Source organism: Sparus aurata, chromosome 13 (genome assembly GCF_900880675.1).
Source record: "Sparus aurata chromosome 13, fSpaAur1.1, whole genome shotgun sequence".
In the NCBI taxonomy this organism is placed as follows: domain Eukaryota; kingdom Metazoa; phylum Chordata; class Actinopteri; order Spariformes; family Sparidae; genus Sparus; species Sparus aurata.
Window position 1 is genome coordinate 7,480,048 of NC_044199.1, and position 15,698 is coordinate 7,495,745.

Genomic DNA, 15,698 nt, shown 5'->3' on the forward strand with positions numbered 1-15,698 from the left:
GGAGTCAATCTACTGGACAACAAAACAAAACAGCGACCAAGTTTAATGTCCAACCTTAACGTTAAAGTGTGATTCTCTTACTGCTCTGTGGTGGCACTGCCACTCCGGTCATGGACCAAGTCTTTCTCTTGGTGCCATGGGTACGGATGCAACAATAGCCTTCCTCAGTAATTTAATCAATGATAAGTTACCGCTAAAAATAATGCAACACAGAGTCTGTCAAAAAGCTCTTTTGATTTTTACAGTGTAAATTTATGTTGCAGGACTCACTCACCAACTAGTTACTCTGTTAGCAAAGATAGCTAGCGATCCAGCTAACTTTTTGAGTCTAAGGCACCACTCACTCAAACTGCAGTACATTTTACACCAAAAACTGATCAGACTGACCATCTTCTGCCTTGTAGATTAATGTGTTTTTGATTTATTAACATTACTGTCACCACTCATCGCTAAACATCCTGCAGCTGTGTTTAAAAAAAAAAAAAAGAAAATACCGTCTTTCTTTCCCTTGCTTACAAAAGCACTGCACAGTATATTTCCGTCATGAATTGGTGAGACGCTCATGCTGCTTTAGTCCACAGGGGGCAATAAAATCAACAAAAAATTCAAAAGCTCTGCACTGCTTTAAGTTGAATTCAGCACTTACAGTATTGACAAAGTTCTTTCTAAACTTTTCAAAAATGTCTCTTTTGAGTATCACCTGGTGAACCCATTCAAACAGCACAGACAGTATGTGAGCACAAATCCCTGTAATCCTTAACAACAAAACTGACACGAAAATTGCCTGATAACTACACACACATACACTACAATTCCTTCCACTTTGGTAAAAGCGACGTTCACAGCTGTGTAATGGATGAAGGCAAGTAAGGAACCTTTGTGCACCCAATACAAGCAGTACAATGCCCCAGCGGGTGTCTGCACAAAAACAGGGCCCAAAGCCTCAACAAAAGGATGGGACCCAGGTCACTATCTGTGGCTCTGGTCTCTGTTCCTTTGACATCAGATATGATCTATATCAGTGTCACCCCCAAATTGCTGGAAAGCTCCTCTGGTAGCCTTCAGCCGTGAGCTGAATGTAAATGTGCATTTGACACCTCTAAATCGCTGTCATAATTCATTTCCAGAGCTCTTAAATCTCTCCCTGTCACCTGGCACCTCTGCTGTTTTCCTGTCCAAAAACAGAGCACATTAGCCTTTATTGATGCCTTTGTCCTTTGATACATAATTCATCATTCAGCAACCTTTTTTTTCCGAATGATCATGTATTTTTGTGAGGGTTGTTCAAACATATGCATTGATACAGACAAAAAAAGAGGTCACACCTGGTGTGGTGTTATGTCGCATGCTGTATGACAGGAACAAGATAAGTCTTTTCTTTTAAGTGATACAGGGCTTCACCGTCACATTGCTCCTAAGTTGACCAACCACATCTAGTTTTTGTTTTTACTTGAGTCGACATAATCTTCAAAGCTCGCATCTTCGTCTTCTCGTATCAGATTCTCACTCTTGAATCAGGTGTTGTTCACCACAAGATGTGGGGATGTTTTGCGGTGTTAGAGAGTTCATCTCGAGTCATCCAGCGGCTCCCATTATTTGAAAGAAATTATGACAGAAGCAAAGGAGGAAGTCAGTTGACATAGTCTAAAGAGCAACACATGCACGTAGGGAGGGTTGGGGTGGCTGAGTGGGTCAAACCAAAACAGGACTTTGACCCAGGAGACTGCTGTTCATGTCAAGTGTGAAACCCAAAGTCAGCACTGACATATTTAAATCAACATAAGGTTGCATGACAAAGTTATTTATCTGAACTGAAACCTTGACATATAGTCTAGTAGTTTTCATGGCTAAATCTAACCAAACTGTGGGTCGTTTTCTAATTTAATCATGAGAGAAAGCTGTTAAACCTGTCGTTGCATTTCTCAAACAACCATCAATCAATCAATCAATCAACTTTATTTATAAAGCACTTTTCATACATGAGTATGTAGCACAAAGTGCTTTACACAGGAAACATAAAACAATAATAAAGAAAGCCCCTCCCTCCCACCCTCCGTACTATATACATGCACACATACGTACACACACATACACACACACACACACACACTTACTACAGGAAATAAGGAGACATGGCAAGGCACTGAGGATTGAGGAAACGCCACCTTTGGGGCCGTCCACACTGGGAGGAGTCACAGGCTGTGCCACGGGGGGCACCAGTGCCCAGGCCCCCCGACCCTGACAGACAACGACTGGCTGGGCCAAAGGGACCCAGGGACAGCACCCCCAGCAGCATCCCAGACACAGCTCCCAGTGTGGAGGACCCCCCTGAGGAAACTCTGGAGTTAACCCTTAAAAACTAAAAACATAAGATAGGATAAAAACCCTGACAAAAGATAATTTAAAGAAGTGAACAGATAAAAGGATAAAATGTATAAGATAATAATAAATAAAATAAAATAGTATCGAAGATAAATAATTTAAAAAAAATTATTTAAGATGAAAATTGTTTAAAAAAAACAAAAAAAAACAAAAACAAAACAAGATAGGAACAACAACATAAAATACGATAGAACCACATAAGAATGGAATAAGAATTTAAAATATTAGTTAAAAGCCTGATTAAAAAGGTGTGTCTTTAACCTTCCCTTAAAAATAAAAATATCAACCATGGCAGACCAGAGTGAACAACCACTGAAACCTACAGAAAATAAAACAAACTCACAGCCTGCAAAACTGAGTGCTTCCATAGCTGCATTACAGGAACTTTATTGATCCATCAAACCACCTTAAAAAAGCAACTCTGAAGGCTGTGGGTAGTCTGCTAACCCTTTGAGCACCAGCTTGGATTAGTTGTTAGATCATACAGCAGAGGGACAACACCTCCAGAGCCAAAGCCATCACTTTCTCCAACGCGATATACATGAGGCCGAGTTGATTGCTGCCAAGTTGACAATAGACAGCTTCCAAGAAATGATAAAGACTCAAACTCTTTCACTCACTGACAAACCTTCCCACTTCCACGCCGTCACTGTGCCCGGCAGTACAGACGAGTTTAAATTGGTGCTGCCTCTACCACTTGGACTGCCACTGTCACTGTTGCTACTATTACTGCTACTACTGCTTCTGTCACTTCTCTCACTGTTGTTCAAACAGCACTGCTCACACTTGTATTATTACACTTTTTAAGCATTTAAGACATAATTTGTCTTGTTTAAATTAGTAAATGCATTCATTACGAAGGATCTACATAGATTAAGAAACCTTGTAGAGGAGAAATATCCCAACATCTGCGCATTATTGCATTTTTTTATGGATAAAATGTTTTAAATTATTCCTGTTAAGCGAGTAAAGGGCTTTTACAAAATAAGACTAAAATAGAAAAAAGAGCGTTGACATCGAATTGCTGCTTTCTGAGTTGTGTGAAAAAAATGAAATTGATGGTAAGCTAACAGTTCACATAGCTAATAAAGTCCTGTAAGCCATTTTTTTTTTTTTGTTTGAGGAGGAGGAGGTTATTTGGTTCAGCTGTGTTTGCCACAGGTTTAGTTAAAGAGCTGCCCGGCCTTCTTCCCCCCTCCTGACTGTCTTCCAGCAGCGTTCTCTCTTTAAGTGGTCATGGACTGTTCCAGTGCATATAGCACAGTGAAATAGACTTTTGCTCTTTTCTTCATTGTCACAAAAGGCCAGGCACTTCACTGGAGTTCCCATTCCCCTTTTACATAGTGATAAGACAGCCATTATCCTTTGAACCTTTCTTTTCACCGAGCCAGGAGAAAAGGAAGAGTGAAAGAGAAGGAGGAGGAGGACAGAGAAAGATTTCTTCCCTGAGGTGAGCCTGGCCTCACCTCTGTGTGGCGGGCTTTTTTTGTGAGCAGTGAAGAGGTCCTTAACCTTCTATCAGATGGAGGCACACAGTTGTGTTCTGCTTGAATAACTACATTGAAAAGCCCTGAAGCACGGGAGATGGTTCTATAGACTCTGCAAGTGGCAGAGAGAGAGAGACTGAGAGTGAGAGAGAGAGAGAGAGAGAGAGAGAGAGAGAGGGGGGAGACTGTATTGTATGACCTGCTGGAGTGTGACTCTCACATGATGTGCACATTCTTTGTTAAAGTGCCCATCAGTGCTTCACTGTGAATCTGTGTTCTTTGTTGTACGGGTCTCGCTGACAGGATGGTCCTCCTCTAATAATGTCACAACAACACAGTTCACACATTTATACAATACACTTCCTTTAATAGACCTCACTTCATTTTACAAAGTAACAGTCTTTCTGCTCGCAGGCTATAAATGGCTTTACGGCGGCAATACCATCAATATCAGAGTACACATATTTGAATGTCGCGTTGCATGAAGGGCTGGCGGCGGTTGATGGCTGATGATACTGTGGGGCTGTTTGTTTTTTTTGTTTTTTTTTTCATAATTCAAGCCAGTCAGATTTGATGCGCTCGCTTGTTTACCTCAATAAAAACAATAAATGCAGCGATTGTAGTCGCACTACCTTATAAAACAAACTAATCACACACTACTGCAGAAGTCATAAATAGCGTTGCGTCGGGTCCATTATTTATTTTTTTCTGCAGGTGCACTCTGATGGGTTTTATGTCGCCACTGGATCACCGAGTACACTTTACAAAATTGTGACTTATCAATCTCTGTCGGAACATCTCTCGGAGTCTCCTCTGCTGATGCACACGAGTAGAAGAGACTCGAAGTGGCTCTTTTGGTTTTCCCTTCTTCCGTATTACTGATATTAGATGATGAGGTCAAACGCGATAAATGTTTGTCCCCCCATGTAAATGATCACACGCTGTCAGCGCTGCTTGTCAAATTAAGCGTTTACCATAGTTGGTAAACATGCCATTCAATCTTCGCTCTGCGGTGGAGCTTTCACACTGTCAGATGTGGAGACATTATGAAATGTTTCTGGTGTTGTGAGCTGAATTTCAGCCCCCCAAAAAAACAAAAAAAAAAACAAGCTTGAATCAATGTTTTTCTCAGATTTAATTCCAGAATGGTGCTTTTATCTCCTTGTGTATTTAAAGGGGCACTAAGTAGTTTTGGAAAAGAAAATCAGACTCATTTTTGATATAAATGAAGTAAAAAATACAAACTAAGAAATGTTTATCTTTTTCATAAACAAGCTGTTCTCTATAAACAAAGGAAAAATTTTATTGTGTTGTCCTTTTAAGGTCAGTTTGTTTATTCTCTTTATTCCGTCATGAAAATGAAGTTAATTTAGTTTGTTTTGGCTTGAAAAAAAAAACGTCAAGGAATATCTTTCCCCTCTGATTAAAAGTTATTTTCAAAAACTACATAGTGCACCTTTAATGTGTCGATAAAGTTACCGCGCTGCAGAGAAATGATACAGAAGTTTCTCTGTGTTCTTCAAACGCAGGCAATAAAATCCCAACCCACCGCGCTACAAATTCCATTTATCCCACTTCCTCTCACTTTAATGTGATTTTCATTAGATCACCTGGCGTGAGACGGAGGTTGGGTTACGTGACATTATAAATGTTTGTTTATAAAACTGTCGCTGCAGGTGATACTGCTTGGCAGCTTTGTATTTTTACTCAACCTTTCTATGTTTTCCCACCACACATTTTCAGAGACGCGGCAAACATCATTATTTTATGTGTCGTGTCAGCAGAGGAAACACTTAATGACTTTGTTAGTTTTTGTTGGATAAATAGTAAACAGTTTCACCTTGATACTTTTGCTGTTAAACCTCACGTAGACCTAGACCGCCTGCTGCATCCTATCCTTCCAGCCTCTCACACGTGGCACACAAACTCCCTTTCTTGTCTGCTTAAATCAGCCATACTATATCTATTGTTTTGCTCTGCCACAGCTGCTGCACCGCTGTTCATTTGCAAACACTTTCTGCTGCCAACGCTGCTGCAGCCGCACCTGCATCCACCTGTAGGCTCCGCTTCCCCGCCCACTTCAGGTGCTCTAAATGTGGGTATTTTATTTTTGCAAAATTTGGAATATTTTGGGGCGGTGCAAATAAAGTGCCGATGAGCCGCATGTGGCCTGTGAGCCGTACAGTGAGTAACCAGGTCCTACAAGCTGTGCCAGCGTCTTGTGTGCCAAATGTGTGGCGAGAGGGTGGCATGAGCAGTGTGCCAGCGCTAGTCTGCCTGGCTGCCAGGCACTTCTCTTTATCCAATCAGACAGTTCGGCTTGAGTGAGACCCCTATTCTTGTCTCTTCCCATCTCCTCCCGAAGCTTTGTCACCCTACCATGAAAAACACAGACGCGCGCTTGTGCGCTCATATTTCCCCCTGCACAGCATTGAATCTCCTCGGTACACCGTTACACTTACCTAGAGACCATAACCAGTGAGCGAGTGGTGCAGAGTGTTCCCTCTTTTGTTTCTGTCTGCTGCTGCTCTCTAACCCTCTGTGCTTTTTTTTTTTTTCCGTATTCATCTCCCAAGACAAAATCACAGGCTAAATGAGCATGCCTCAGTCTGTTTTTTAAGCATTTCGTCAGAAAGCAGAGTGTGTCTAGAGATCTGTTTCTCTGGGATGTGTGAAGAAAAAATGCTGTCTGTCTGTGTGTGGCTTTATTGGACATGATGAGGGATGATATTATGGTGGATGCTGCTGCCGCTGCGGCTGTGAGATGAGGAAGGATCCCATTTGTCTCACACTCGCTTAGCGTAATGTGTCTATCTGTCATCCTCCACAAGACCGGACTTTGGTGTTCATCAAAATAAACATATTGTCCGCACAGTTCTCCATTTTTTTCCCCCACTGCTTGTCATTATCGTTAACTTTCCCCTCCTATTGCCACTTCCCCCCTCACATCTTAGACAAATTCCTATATCAGTAAAAATCAGACGGAGAGGGAGCTGGTAACCTGGCAATAATCTTTAGACGGCAGGATGATTATGCAGAGAAGAGGTGCTTAGAAAGAAATAAGTGTAAAGCAGCGGGAATATATATTCTAAGAGTAATTACAGTGAGTAGAATGAGATGTGATTCAATGGGGAGAGGGTGACGTGAGCTACTTGCTGAAGAGATTAGGCTAATTTCAGTGCTTTTCTTGTGTCTTCCAGGTTGATGATGCCATGCTTATGTTTGATAAGACGACTAACAGACATAGAGGTAAGTGCACAGCGTCTGCTCTCTTTCCTCCCATTATTTTTTTTTTGTGTTTTTTTTTTGTGTTTTGTTCTTTCTTTCAGAAGGGTGAGAAAATAGTCATTTTATGTCCTTTTCCCCATGAGATAACACAGAACAGTTCCAATCTTACATGATATTAGCTGTACCGTCTGTTCAACAATGGGAGCGTGTCAAGGTAATCAATAAGCTGGTACGCTGTTTGGAATGTTTGAGCGTTTGGATGGTGGGTGTGTGTGTGTGTGTGTGTGTGTGTGCGCGCGTGATGATGCTGGTGTGAGTGTTTCAGAGAGGTGCTTAAAGGGTGTAAAGATTGTGAGATGGTGGGTGCTGTGCAGTCAGATAACAGCATCAGATAAGGCCCAGGAGAGGCACTGACTTTATCGCTATCTCTCATCGGCTCCTTATCTTAGATGAGGGGACGTTTCTCTCTCAAGCAGAGGACTTTCCAAAGACAGGTTTCCTCCCCTGCACCACAATGCGGCGTGGTGCATTTAAGCCAAGCCGCACACTGACACGCCAGAGTTGACCGCCAGTAAGCGCATATAGGACTGTCACTCTCATCCGGAGCCCTGCGCGACGGCTGTTATTGGCTATGAGTCCTCGCGTACGAGGCGCGTTAAAGCAACTTTTAGGAGACAGACTGTCCCCGGCTGTGCACGTGTGCGCACGTGTCAGTGCGTGCGCGAGCCGTCGACAGGCGCTGACAGGTAGTTCTGCAGGAGAAAGGAGCAGGAGCAGACACTTCTCTGTTTGTCAGCAGAGCTGGCATCGCACCATCTCACTGAAGCGGGCTGAGCGCCGGTTTTTGCCATATAGTAAACATTTGTTTGCGGTGAGCGGCTCGTCCTCTCAACCTGTATAAATGTTTAAGTGCAGTTGGCTTGGATCGAAAGCCGTATTGTTCTTTTATTTTGTGCAAACTCTCTCTCTCCGTATCCGTGTGTGTGTGTGTGTGTGTGTGTGTGAGTGTGTGTACTCTGTGCAGACGAACTCTTTGAGTCTGGTAAACAGTTTCTAAGTGTGGAACATGTGAACTATAGTGGAAGTGATCTATGGCTTTGAGGGGATTTTGATCTGTAGTGACAGAACCCAGTGTGAGGTCTGCTTTGAGAAGAAGGCTTTTTTTTCTCTCTCTCTCTGTCTCTTATTTCTCTCTCTCTCTCCCTCTCTCTCTCTCTCTCCCTCTCTCTCTCTCTCTCTCTCTCTCTCTCTCTCACTCTCTCTCTCTCCCTCCTGTCTGCTGCACTGCCAGCCCTCTGTGAGAGAGGGGTTGGGCGCCACGCTCGGGGAGTGTGTTAGGCATTTGCCTTTGGGCAGTAAAATGCCCTTCAAATGAAGACAATGATGGTGAAACAGCCTCCTTGGCAATTTTTCTGATGACAGCGGACGTATTTATATTGAGTGTGACACCGAGGCGGGAGGCAGGAGGCAGGTGCGGCGCTTTCTCCGCTCGCCTTTTCCTCGAACTAGCATTTTGATATTTTGTTCCAGCAGGAATTCGAAACAGTGGATATTTGCCGCCTTCGTGTGGAAAACACAACAGGTCTTCCAGATGAATTGCATAGAATATTACAGAGCCATAAGAAAGTCTGAATAATTCATCACAGCCATTGGTGTGATTGTGTAATATTAATGGCTCAGCTGCCCCGTGACCACATAGGAAAGGACGTTGAATACATTATCAGTGAAACCAGTGCCTGGCCCCGCTTTACCACTGCCTACAGATCTGGTGATGAGCATCTGGCAGCCTGCAGTCCAAATCAATTTCCCACCTGTGTTCATTTTTATCTTACAGATTGATTCATGAAAAAATAATTCCCCGATCTTCCTGCTGGACTGCAATAGATAAAAAATAACACATTCTTTATTTAACAACCCTAATGTTACACAGCGCAACTCTTCCAGAACCGCGGTGCTTATTCCACAATCGCAAACCCTGAAAATAACAGTTCACTTCTGATGCATTGCATCGGAGGAAAGGGCGTATTTTCTTTAACATTTGCCATTTTTTGCGTTTGTTTCTTAGTGATCTTGAATGCTCTGCAACACAGACACATTGTAGTTAGCCTATGTTGTGTTTGCATTTCAATGGGGGAGGAACCGTTTATTGGACGAATAAATTATGAGATGTCAGCCAGATATTGGGAAATGTATATTATGTATTATTCACAAAATTAGATTATAGCCTTATACTGCTTTCATTGACTTCACATACCTTTTTATTGGTTAGGTAATACATTAAAGGTAACTCCACCAATGTTTTATCATTGCATATGTATACAGTTTAAAGCCTCCATGTGGCTCCAGATGAAGCTGCATGTTATCTGATGATTAACCTCCAGTGATGTCACTCAGTGGCTAAAGGTAAAGTATAAGTATCGGAAGATATAGGTGCCAGGTTTCCAAAAAGGCTTTGCGTAAAAAAATAAAAATAAGGCAATATCTTCGGTCTTCAGTCCAACAGTATTATAGGAGTGCAATGCTACACCAGTGGACTTGTAGCCTACATTACCCACAATGCAATTTAGCCACCAAGTGACATCACTGGGGGCAATTTATGAGACTACATGCAGCGTCTTCCGTAAACACACTATGATGTAACATTGGTTGTTGGTCAGAGCCAGGGTTTCCGCTAGAAACAATTGGCAGCGGGCAACGTTTACCGGCAGGTTTTCAATTTACTGGACAAATGTTTGAAATTCCGGTCAGATACCTATCTGAATTTATTGAGCTTAAAATGATAAATGATATGCAGGATATATAAGAATGATATCAAAGCATGTCAATTTATAATCATTTGTATTGAAAAGTATAGGCTGTAACAAATAAAATGAGTGCCGTCAATTAACACACGTGCGTAACTTCTAAAAAAAAATATTGCACAGTGCGCTCTTTTAACATGAACATAAAGAAACTGAAGGCCTGTTCTCAGATAAAACAATTTGCAAACAAGAAACACATCTGGACTGGCTCATACCATTTTAATAACGCGTGTGCAACTTAAAATTTAAAAAAAGTAGGTTCGCCATATGCTTTTGAAATATATATGCAATAAAAATTCTATATAAACAAAATCCCCTGACATGTTTCAAAAGTGTGCAGTGTCTCTCCGCAACTTGCAACGCGCGTCAGTCTTGTCACCTCGTTCTCCCTGAGGCAACTTCGCTGTGCTGTTTTGATGCGGTTCTGCACACTGGAGACGGGGATCATGCAGGCTATCTTGGCCAGTTTAGTCCACTTGAGGTAAATTTAGCTGAAATCTCTGATGAGAACATCGCAGGCTGTTGAGAAGTTCAAGCCTCCATAACTGCGGAGCGCTGTCATTACAGCGATGGCGTCTCGTTGTGCACAAGTGGCAACGATGAGCGGGGCTGTAGCTGCAACCGACTCGTCCTCACTTGTAATTTATTTTCCAAAATGACCAATAATGGTTTGGATGGCTGATTCAGCATACTCCCGAAGCTCTGAACAGACGGAGTGATACTTAATCAGTGCTTGGAGGGAATATTTTCACCGGACATTTTGACCGGCGGGGTCAAAAAATACCGGACTTAAGCAGGTTTTACCAGTCAAAGTCCGGTAACTACCGGATAACGGAAACCCAGGTCAGAGCTATGGAATATTGAATCATCAATTTATTTCCGCTAGAATACAAACATCCGAGATTATCACTCATCACATTTGCTATGAGAAGCACGTTATTATTGATTATTGGTATCACTTAGCATCCCTGATTTCAACAGCAGCCCTTTTTTTGAGGGCCTTAGTTTCTATTTTCTGCCGAGGCAAAATAAGCGGAAAGGAAGATGTCCCTGAAGTCAGTGAGCATGTTATATTTACTTGAGCGCGTGTGAGGCAAAAATAATACCTCTGTCTCTACAAGCAAATTAAATACACTTTTGAGAAGAGACGACATACTTACGGTGTATTACGGAGGGTTTGGACAAGGTAAAATTATTCCTTTAAAAGAAGAACTCGGAGGATATCTGAGGTAAAACTCACAGCAGTTTAAAACGATCTGCTGTGGCACACTACGCCTTCACATCGCCTCATTTGAATGTTATCTCAGCGCCTTTTTATTTCTCCCATTAAGCTGTTTCTTTCTTTTTTTCGTTTTTTTTTTCCAACACACTGGCTGTATTGTATATTACTATAATGCATTGTATTTTGTTTGGGGGGGAGGTTATTGTGTATGAGATGCATGATCGACACTTGATTGTAAGTGTGTTTTCTTTGGGGCCGTGTTGAATTGGATAGAGGACAAACGTCACACTCCACTAGTAGCAGCATTGTCCTTCAGACGGTCCCTGTGAGGCTGGCGAAACGACAGCCAGAGGAGACATTCTCTACCCTTCTCGTTTTCTCTCTACTTTTTTTTTTCCCTTCTCCCCTCTCCTCTCTATCTCTCCCAGTCATTCAGTCGTATTCTTTCTCCCTTTTCTTTTCCCTCACTATTTCTGTCCCCCACGCCGTCTCCCCGCCCTGCCCTGTCTTCGCCGTCTCTCCATTTCTCTCTCGTCTCTTTCTCCTCTCTGTCTCTCCTGCTAGAGGACGTTCGCTGTAAGCAAAGCTCCTCACAAAGGCACACGCTGCACACCATCTCCTTGGCATTTAAAGGAGTAGAATACGGCCAATTGTGTTGGAAATTGAACTCTCTAAAGCCTCCCTTCCCACTGCAGCAGTTCATTGTGGGTGAGTTCAGTGTCTTTGGTGAGCAGCTTGGGCTGTCCAGAGGTTGATGCCAGAGGGCGCCTATTGTTCCATGTTCCACTGCAGTGTCCCTGCCACCCCGCCTCCCTTCAACCTTCCCTTCTTCTCCTGACACTCGTTTTGTGACTGAAAAGAGGAAATCGGGAATGTGTATTTGACTTTTTTTTTTATATATATATATATATATATATATATATATATATATATATATATATATATATATATATATATATATATATATATATATATATATATATATATCTGGAGTTTATTCAGCAGTGTAGGAGGTCCAGAATATATTATATCCTGCTCCAAATCACAAGCTACGTCGTGAGACAAGGAGTCAGGGACTACACACATCAGTCGTCATTGCCGCCACCCTCAACATGACTTCACACGCCACCCCTGGATGACAGGACGAGCTATACGGGTGGGAAATAAAAAGCTTTTGGAGTAGCCCTGAGTCAAAATCATTCTGTCATCCGTTGCCTACCCCCGTCCTGCAGGCTGACATTTTATCTATGATCTAAGATGTGATTTTACTGTCAAACACAATTGGTAGTGCCAAGGAGAGTGTTGCTGAGGTGAGAAAAATGGCATCTCCTCGAGGAAGAGCATGGGGGAGACTATGATGAAAGAGTGGCAACTATCAGCGTTCAGGTTTAATTTGTGAGTAAAGAGTACAGTAGATGATGGATGAATTCTTTGTCCTGCTGCTCGCACGCGTCCTTTTATTAAGTGCCACTCTGCCACGGCGTAATTAGCCGTCCTTCTCCTCTTCATCAACACATCTCTCCGTGGCGAAATTCCACGCACATAATCCACGCGGGACCTTTTCCGATGGGGGGGGAATGTATGGTATAGATACGCAGTCGCTCTGATTTTGATTGTTCACGAGCGGCTTCCCAGCATCACGCCTAATCCGCACGAATCCAAAAAAAGATAAGTATATACAATGCAAATTAGTACATTGCAATCCCCAATGCTAAATTACACTCTTAGGATTGTAAGTAGCTGATTAATTGGGTCAAAACTGCACGCCACAATGATTGTTTGATTCATGCTCTGCTAAAAAAAAGGCCTCTACTGCTTAAAAACATCAGCGTCAGCCCTGCAGTTTTCATCAAGTTTTTTTTTTTTTGGTTTGTTTTTAACAAGTTTGTGGTTAATTGCTGCGAGTCAGAATATTGAAGGTGGCACCTATATCTCTGCACATGTTCTCCCTCACCTTTTCTTTTTAATTACACCATTAAGAAAAGATGATGAAACCCCTCTGTAATATCTTTCGCATTGTTTTACAATAGTTTGTAACCAGACAGCACCCATTAGTGTGGCTTTATAATGACTGTGTGACTGATTGTAAGCCAAATTCCTTCTTTATTTGAATGATGCAAGTAATAGTAATGCGCAACAGTGTTGGGGACCAGGATAAAGAAACTGGAGGCTGGATTGTTTCAGTCACAAGGCTGCTTTTGTACGAGCGAGCCACTGAGCGGGACACATATTAGAAGCCACGTTCCTGGAGAAGGGGGGATTCTTGGGGGTTTTTTTGGTGCGGGGACGGGGACGGGGCAGAGGCTGTGTGAATTTGTGTACAGCCCCCGTTTGTGTTTTTTTTTTCGTTTTTTTTCAACGGGCTTAAAGGGCTGGTTTTCTTCTTGGCAGACAAACAGAAGACTGCATTGTGTGTGTCTGTAATCTCTTTACCTGGATTGGCAGCAAAGCTAGCAAGTGCAGCTCCCAGTGTGGAATTGGCACCGAGGAGTCAATGTCACACTGAGCGAGCCGCCTTCCAAACAACCAAAAAACTGGTTGTGTGTCTGTGAGACTGTGTGCGGATGACAGCATGCAATGTTTTTTTTTTCTTCCATTAGTGTGTCTTTGTTCGTTTTCATAGGTGGATTTCACAGCTCCTGCATAAGAAGAGTGTGGACAATATGCCCGAGCCTATGAATATGCAAGAAAAGTCAAACTTTCTAGCACTATTATATTATTATTATTATTATTATTATTTAGTGGTTGTGCTGTTTTTGTGTGTGTGTGTGTGTGTGTGTGTGTGTGTGTGTGTGTGTGTGTGTTTGTCGCAATTTCAATACGGTGCTTCATAGAGCAAAAGCCTTTGCTCCGGGATACACAAGCTCCTACTGTAACAAAGGCTTGAGTGGTATTAGGTGTCATTATACACCAACTATTTGACACAAATTCGCCTCTCCCACCTCACTGGGTGAGAAGAAAAAAATAATTGGCCTCATTATCTTTCATCTCTCTGGCATATTACATTCATTATTTTATACAAAGACTGCCAGTATGAGTCCTGTAACCTGGGAAGCTGAGCTGCGCCTCCACAGGTTAACTGTTGCTCCCTGAAAAGCTCCGGTATTTGACGTCACCACAATGCCTCATCAGCCACCGGTGCTAGGGATTGAACATGGCCGACTGAGCAGAGGATGTCTGTCTGCAAAGTGATTGCTGGCTCATTGACTGAGTAGGAGAGGAGGAGAAAAAGGGGGGGGGATGGGGGGATGGAGGGATGGAGGGATGGGGGGGGGGAACAAGTACAGTTAGAGAAGAAATGGGAAGGAAAAGAGGAGGATGGAGAGAAAGGGCAAACTGAGTCACAAGAAAAGCGGGAAAAATGTAAGAATGAAGGCATGGCGAGGGGAGAAAAATGGAAGGAAATAAAGAAAAAGGAGAGTGCCTCAGTGGGAAGCCTTCCCCTGCTGGCTCCTCTGGCTGGAAGCTGCTGCCGATGGCTTCAAAAGAGCGCCAGGCAGTCTAGGCCTCCGCTTCTAGCAATTAGAGATCACTCCAGCGGATGCCTCCTGGCCAGCCTGCAAATCCCTCAAAAATACCCTCTGATTACTACTGTAGGACACAGGCTGTTTACCAAATGGATCTAGCACTGCTGAGAGTGAGGTTTGATAATGCCTCCTTTTGTTCAGGCAAGAGAGGGAGCAGGGTCATTTGAGTTGTAAAGATGGCGCGACTTGAGAGATGAATCTCCGCCAAGAGAAAAGAAGAAAAAGTTGACCGATTTGTTAATTTCTTGTCCAAATAGCCCTGCGAGCAAATGGACGGTGATTTTTTTTCTTTGTTATGTTGTTTTTTTTGTGTTTTTTTTGTGTTTTTTTTCTTTACAAGAGAATAAAAACCTATTTGGACAGATAATCAAATAACAGGCTTTCCACCAGCGCGTTTACAAGAGCCAGGTCTTCTTTGATGGTTAATATCCTCCACTGCCAATCCCTTTTTAAACAACTGAATCCCTGTAGGTTTCGGCTGGGAGGTGTAGTGTTTACAGATCGCAGCTCCTCTGTGCTGTGTGACTACTGTATAGCGGCACTGATGCAGAGTAAAACAATCAACCGCCGTGCCTGACTTAACTGATTGACACAGTGTTGGCATCGACTGGGATCAGATATCCCGGCACTTTTTCCCCGCGACGCTTCAGCGACGTATTCCTCATCGCATTCTCCCACCTTGACAGACCTGATATTAGCGATTAGTGTGAATGTCATTTAAATGGCAGAGCTAATCATACACTCCGGGTCTACCTCCACCTGAGGGCCCCTCGCCTTGGCCTAATCACAGTGACAAAGGAAATGATGTGTTTAGCCACTCTTAATAACTGCTCCAGCTCATCAGCTCCTAGACGAGCTGGCAACCCCTGTGCCTCGCTGGGAGGCATGGCACGGGGAGGGGAGCCTGGCCTCTGGCCCTGCTCCATCCTCTCCGGGGTGTTTGTTGTGATCCACGTCCTGACACCAGCGACCCAAAAGACTCACCTGCGAATCAACACCAGCGCTACAGTAGTAGCTGTTTACATCCCTGCTTGTATTCTGCAGTGAGCCC

At 43.1% G+C, this 15,698-nt stretch overlaps 1 protein-coding gene across 5 annotated transcripts in view; it reads left to right on the forward strand.

Annotated features, from left to right (window-relative positions):
* Positions 1-15,698, forward strand: part of LOC115593785 (RNA-binding protein Musashi homolog 2) — a 263,938-nt gene that overhangs the window by 136,557 nt on the left and 111,683 nt on the right. For all 5 annotated transcript variants that reach the window (XM_030437449.1, XM_030437448.1, XM_030437451.1 and 2 more), the window contains exon 7: positions 7,070-7,118. In XM_030437449.1, coding sequence (XP_030293309.1) covers positions 7,070-7,118 — 49 coding nt within the window. The remainder of the gene's footprint in view (positions 1-7,069; positions 7,119-15,698) is intronic.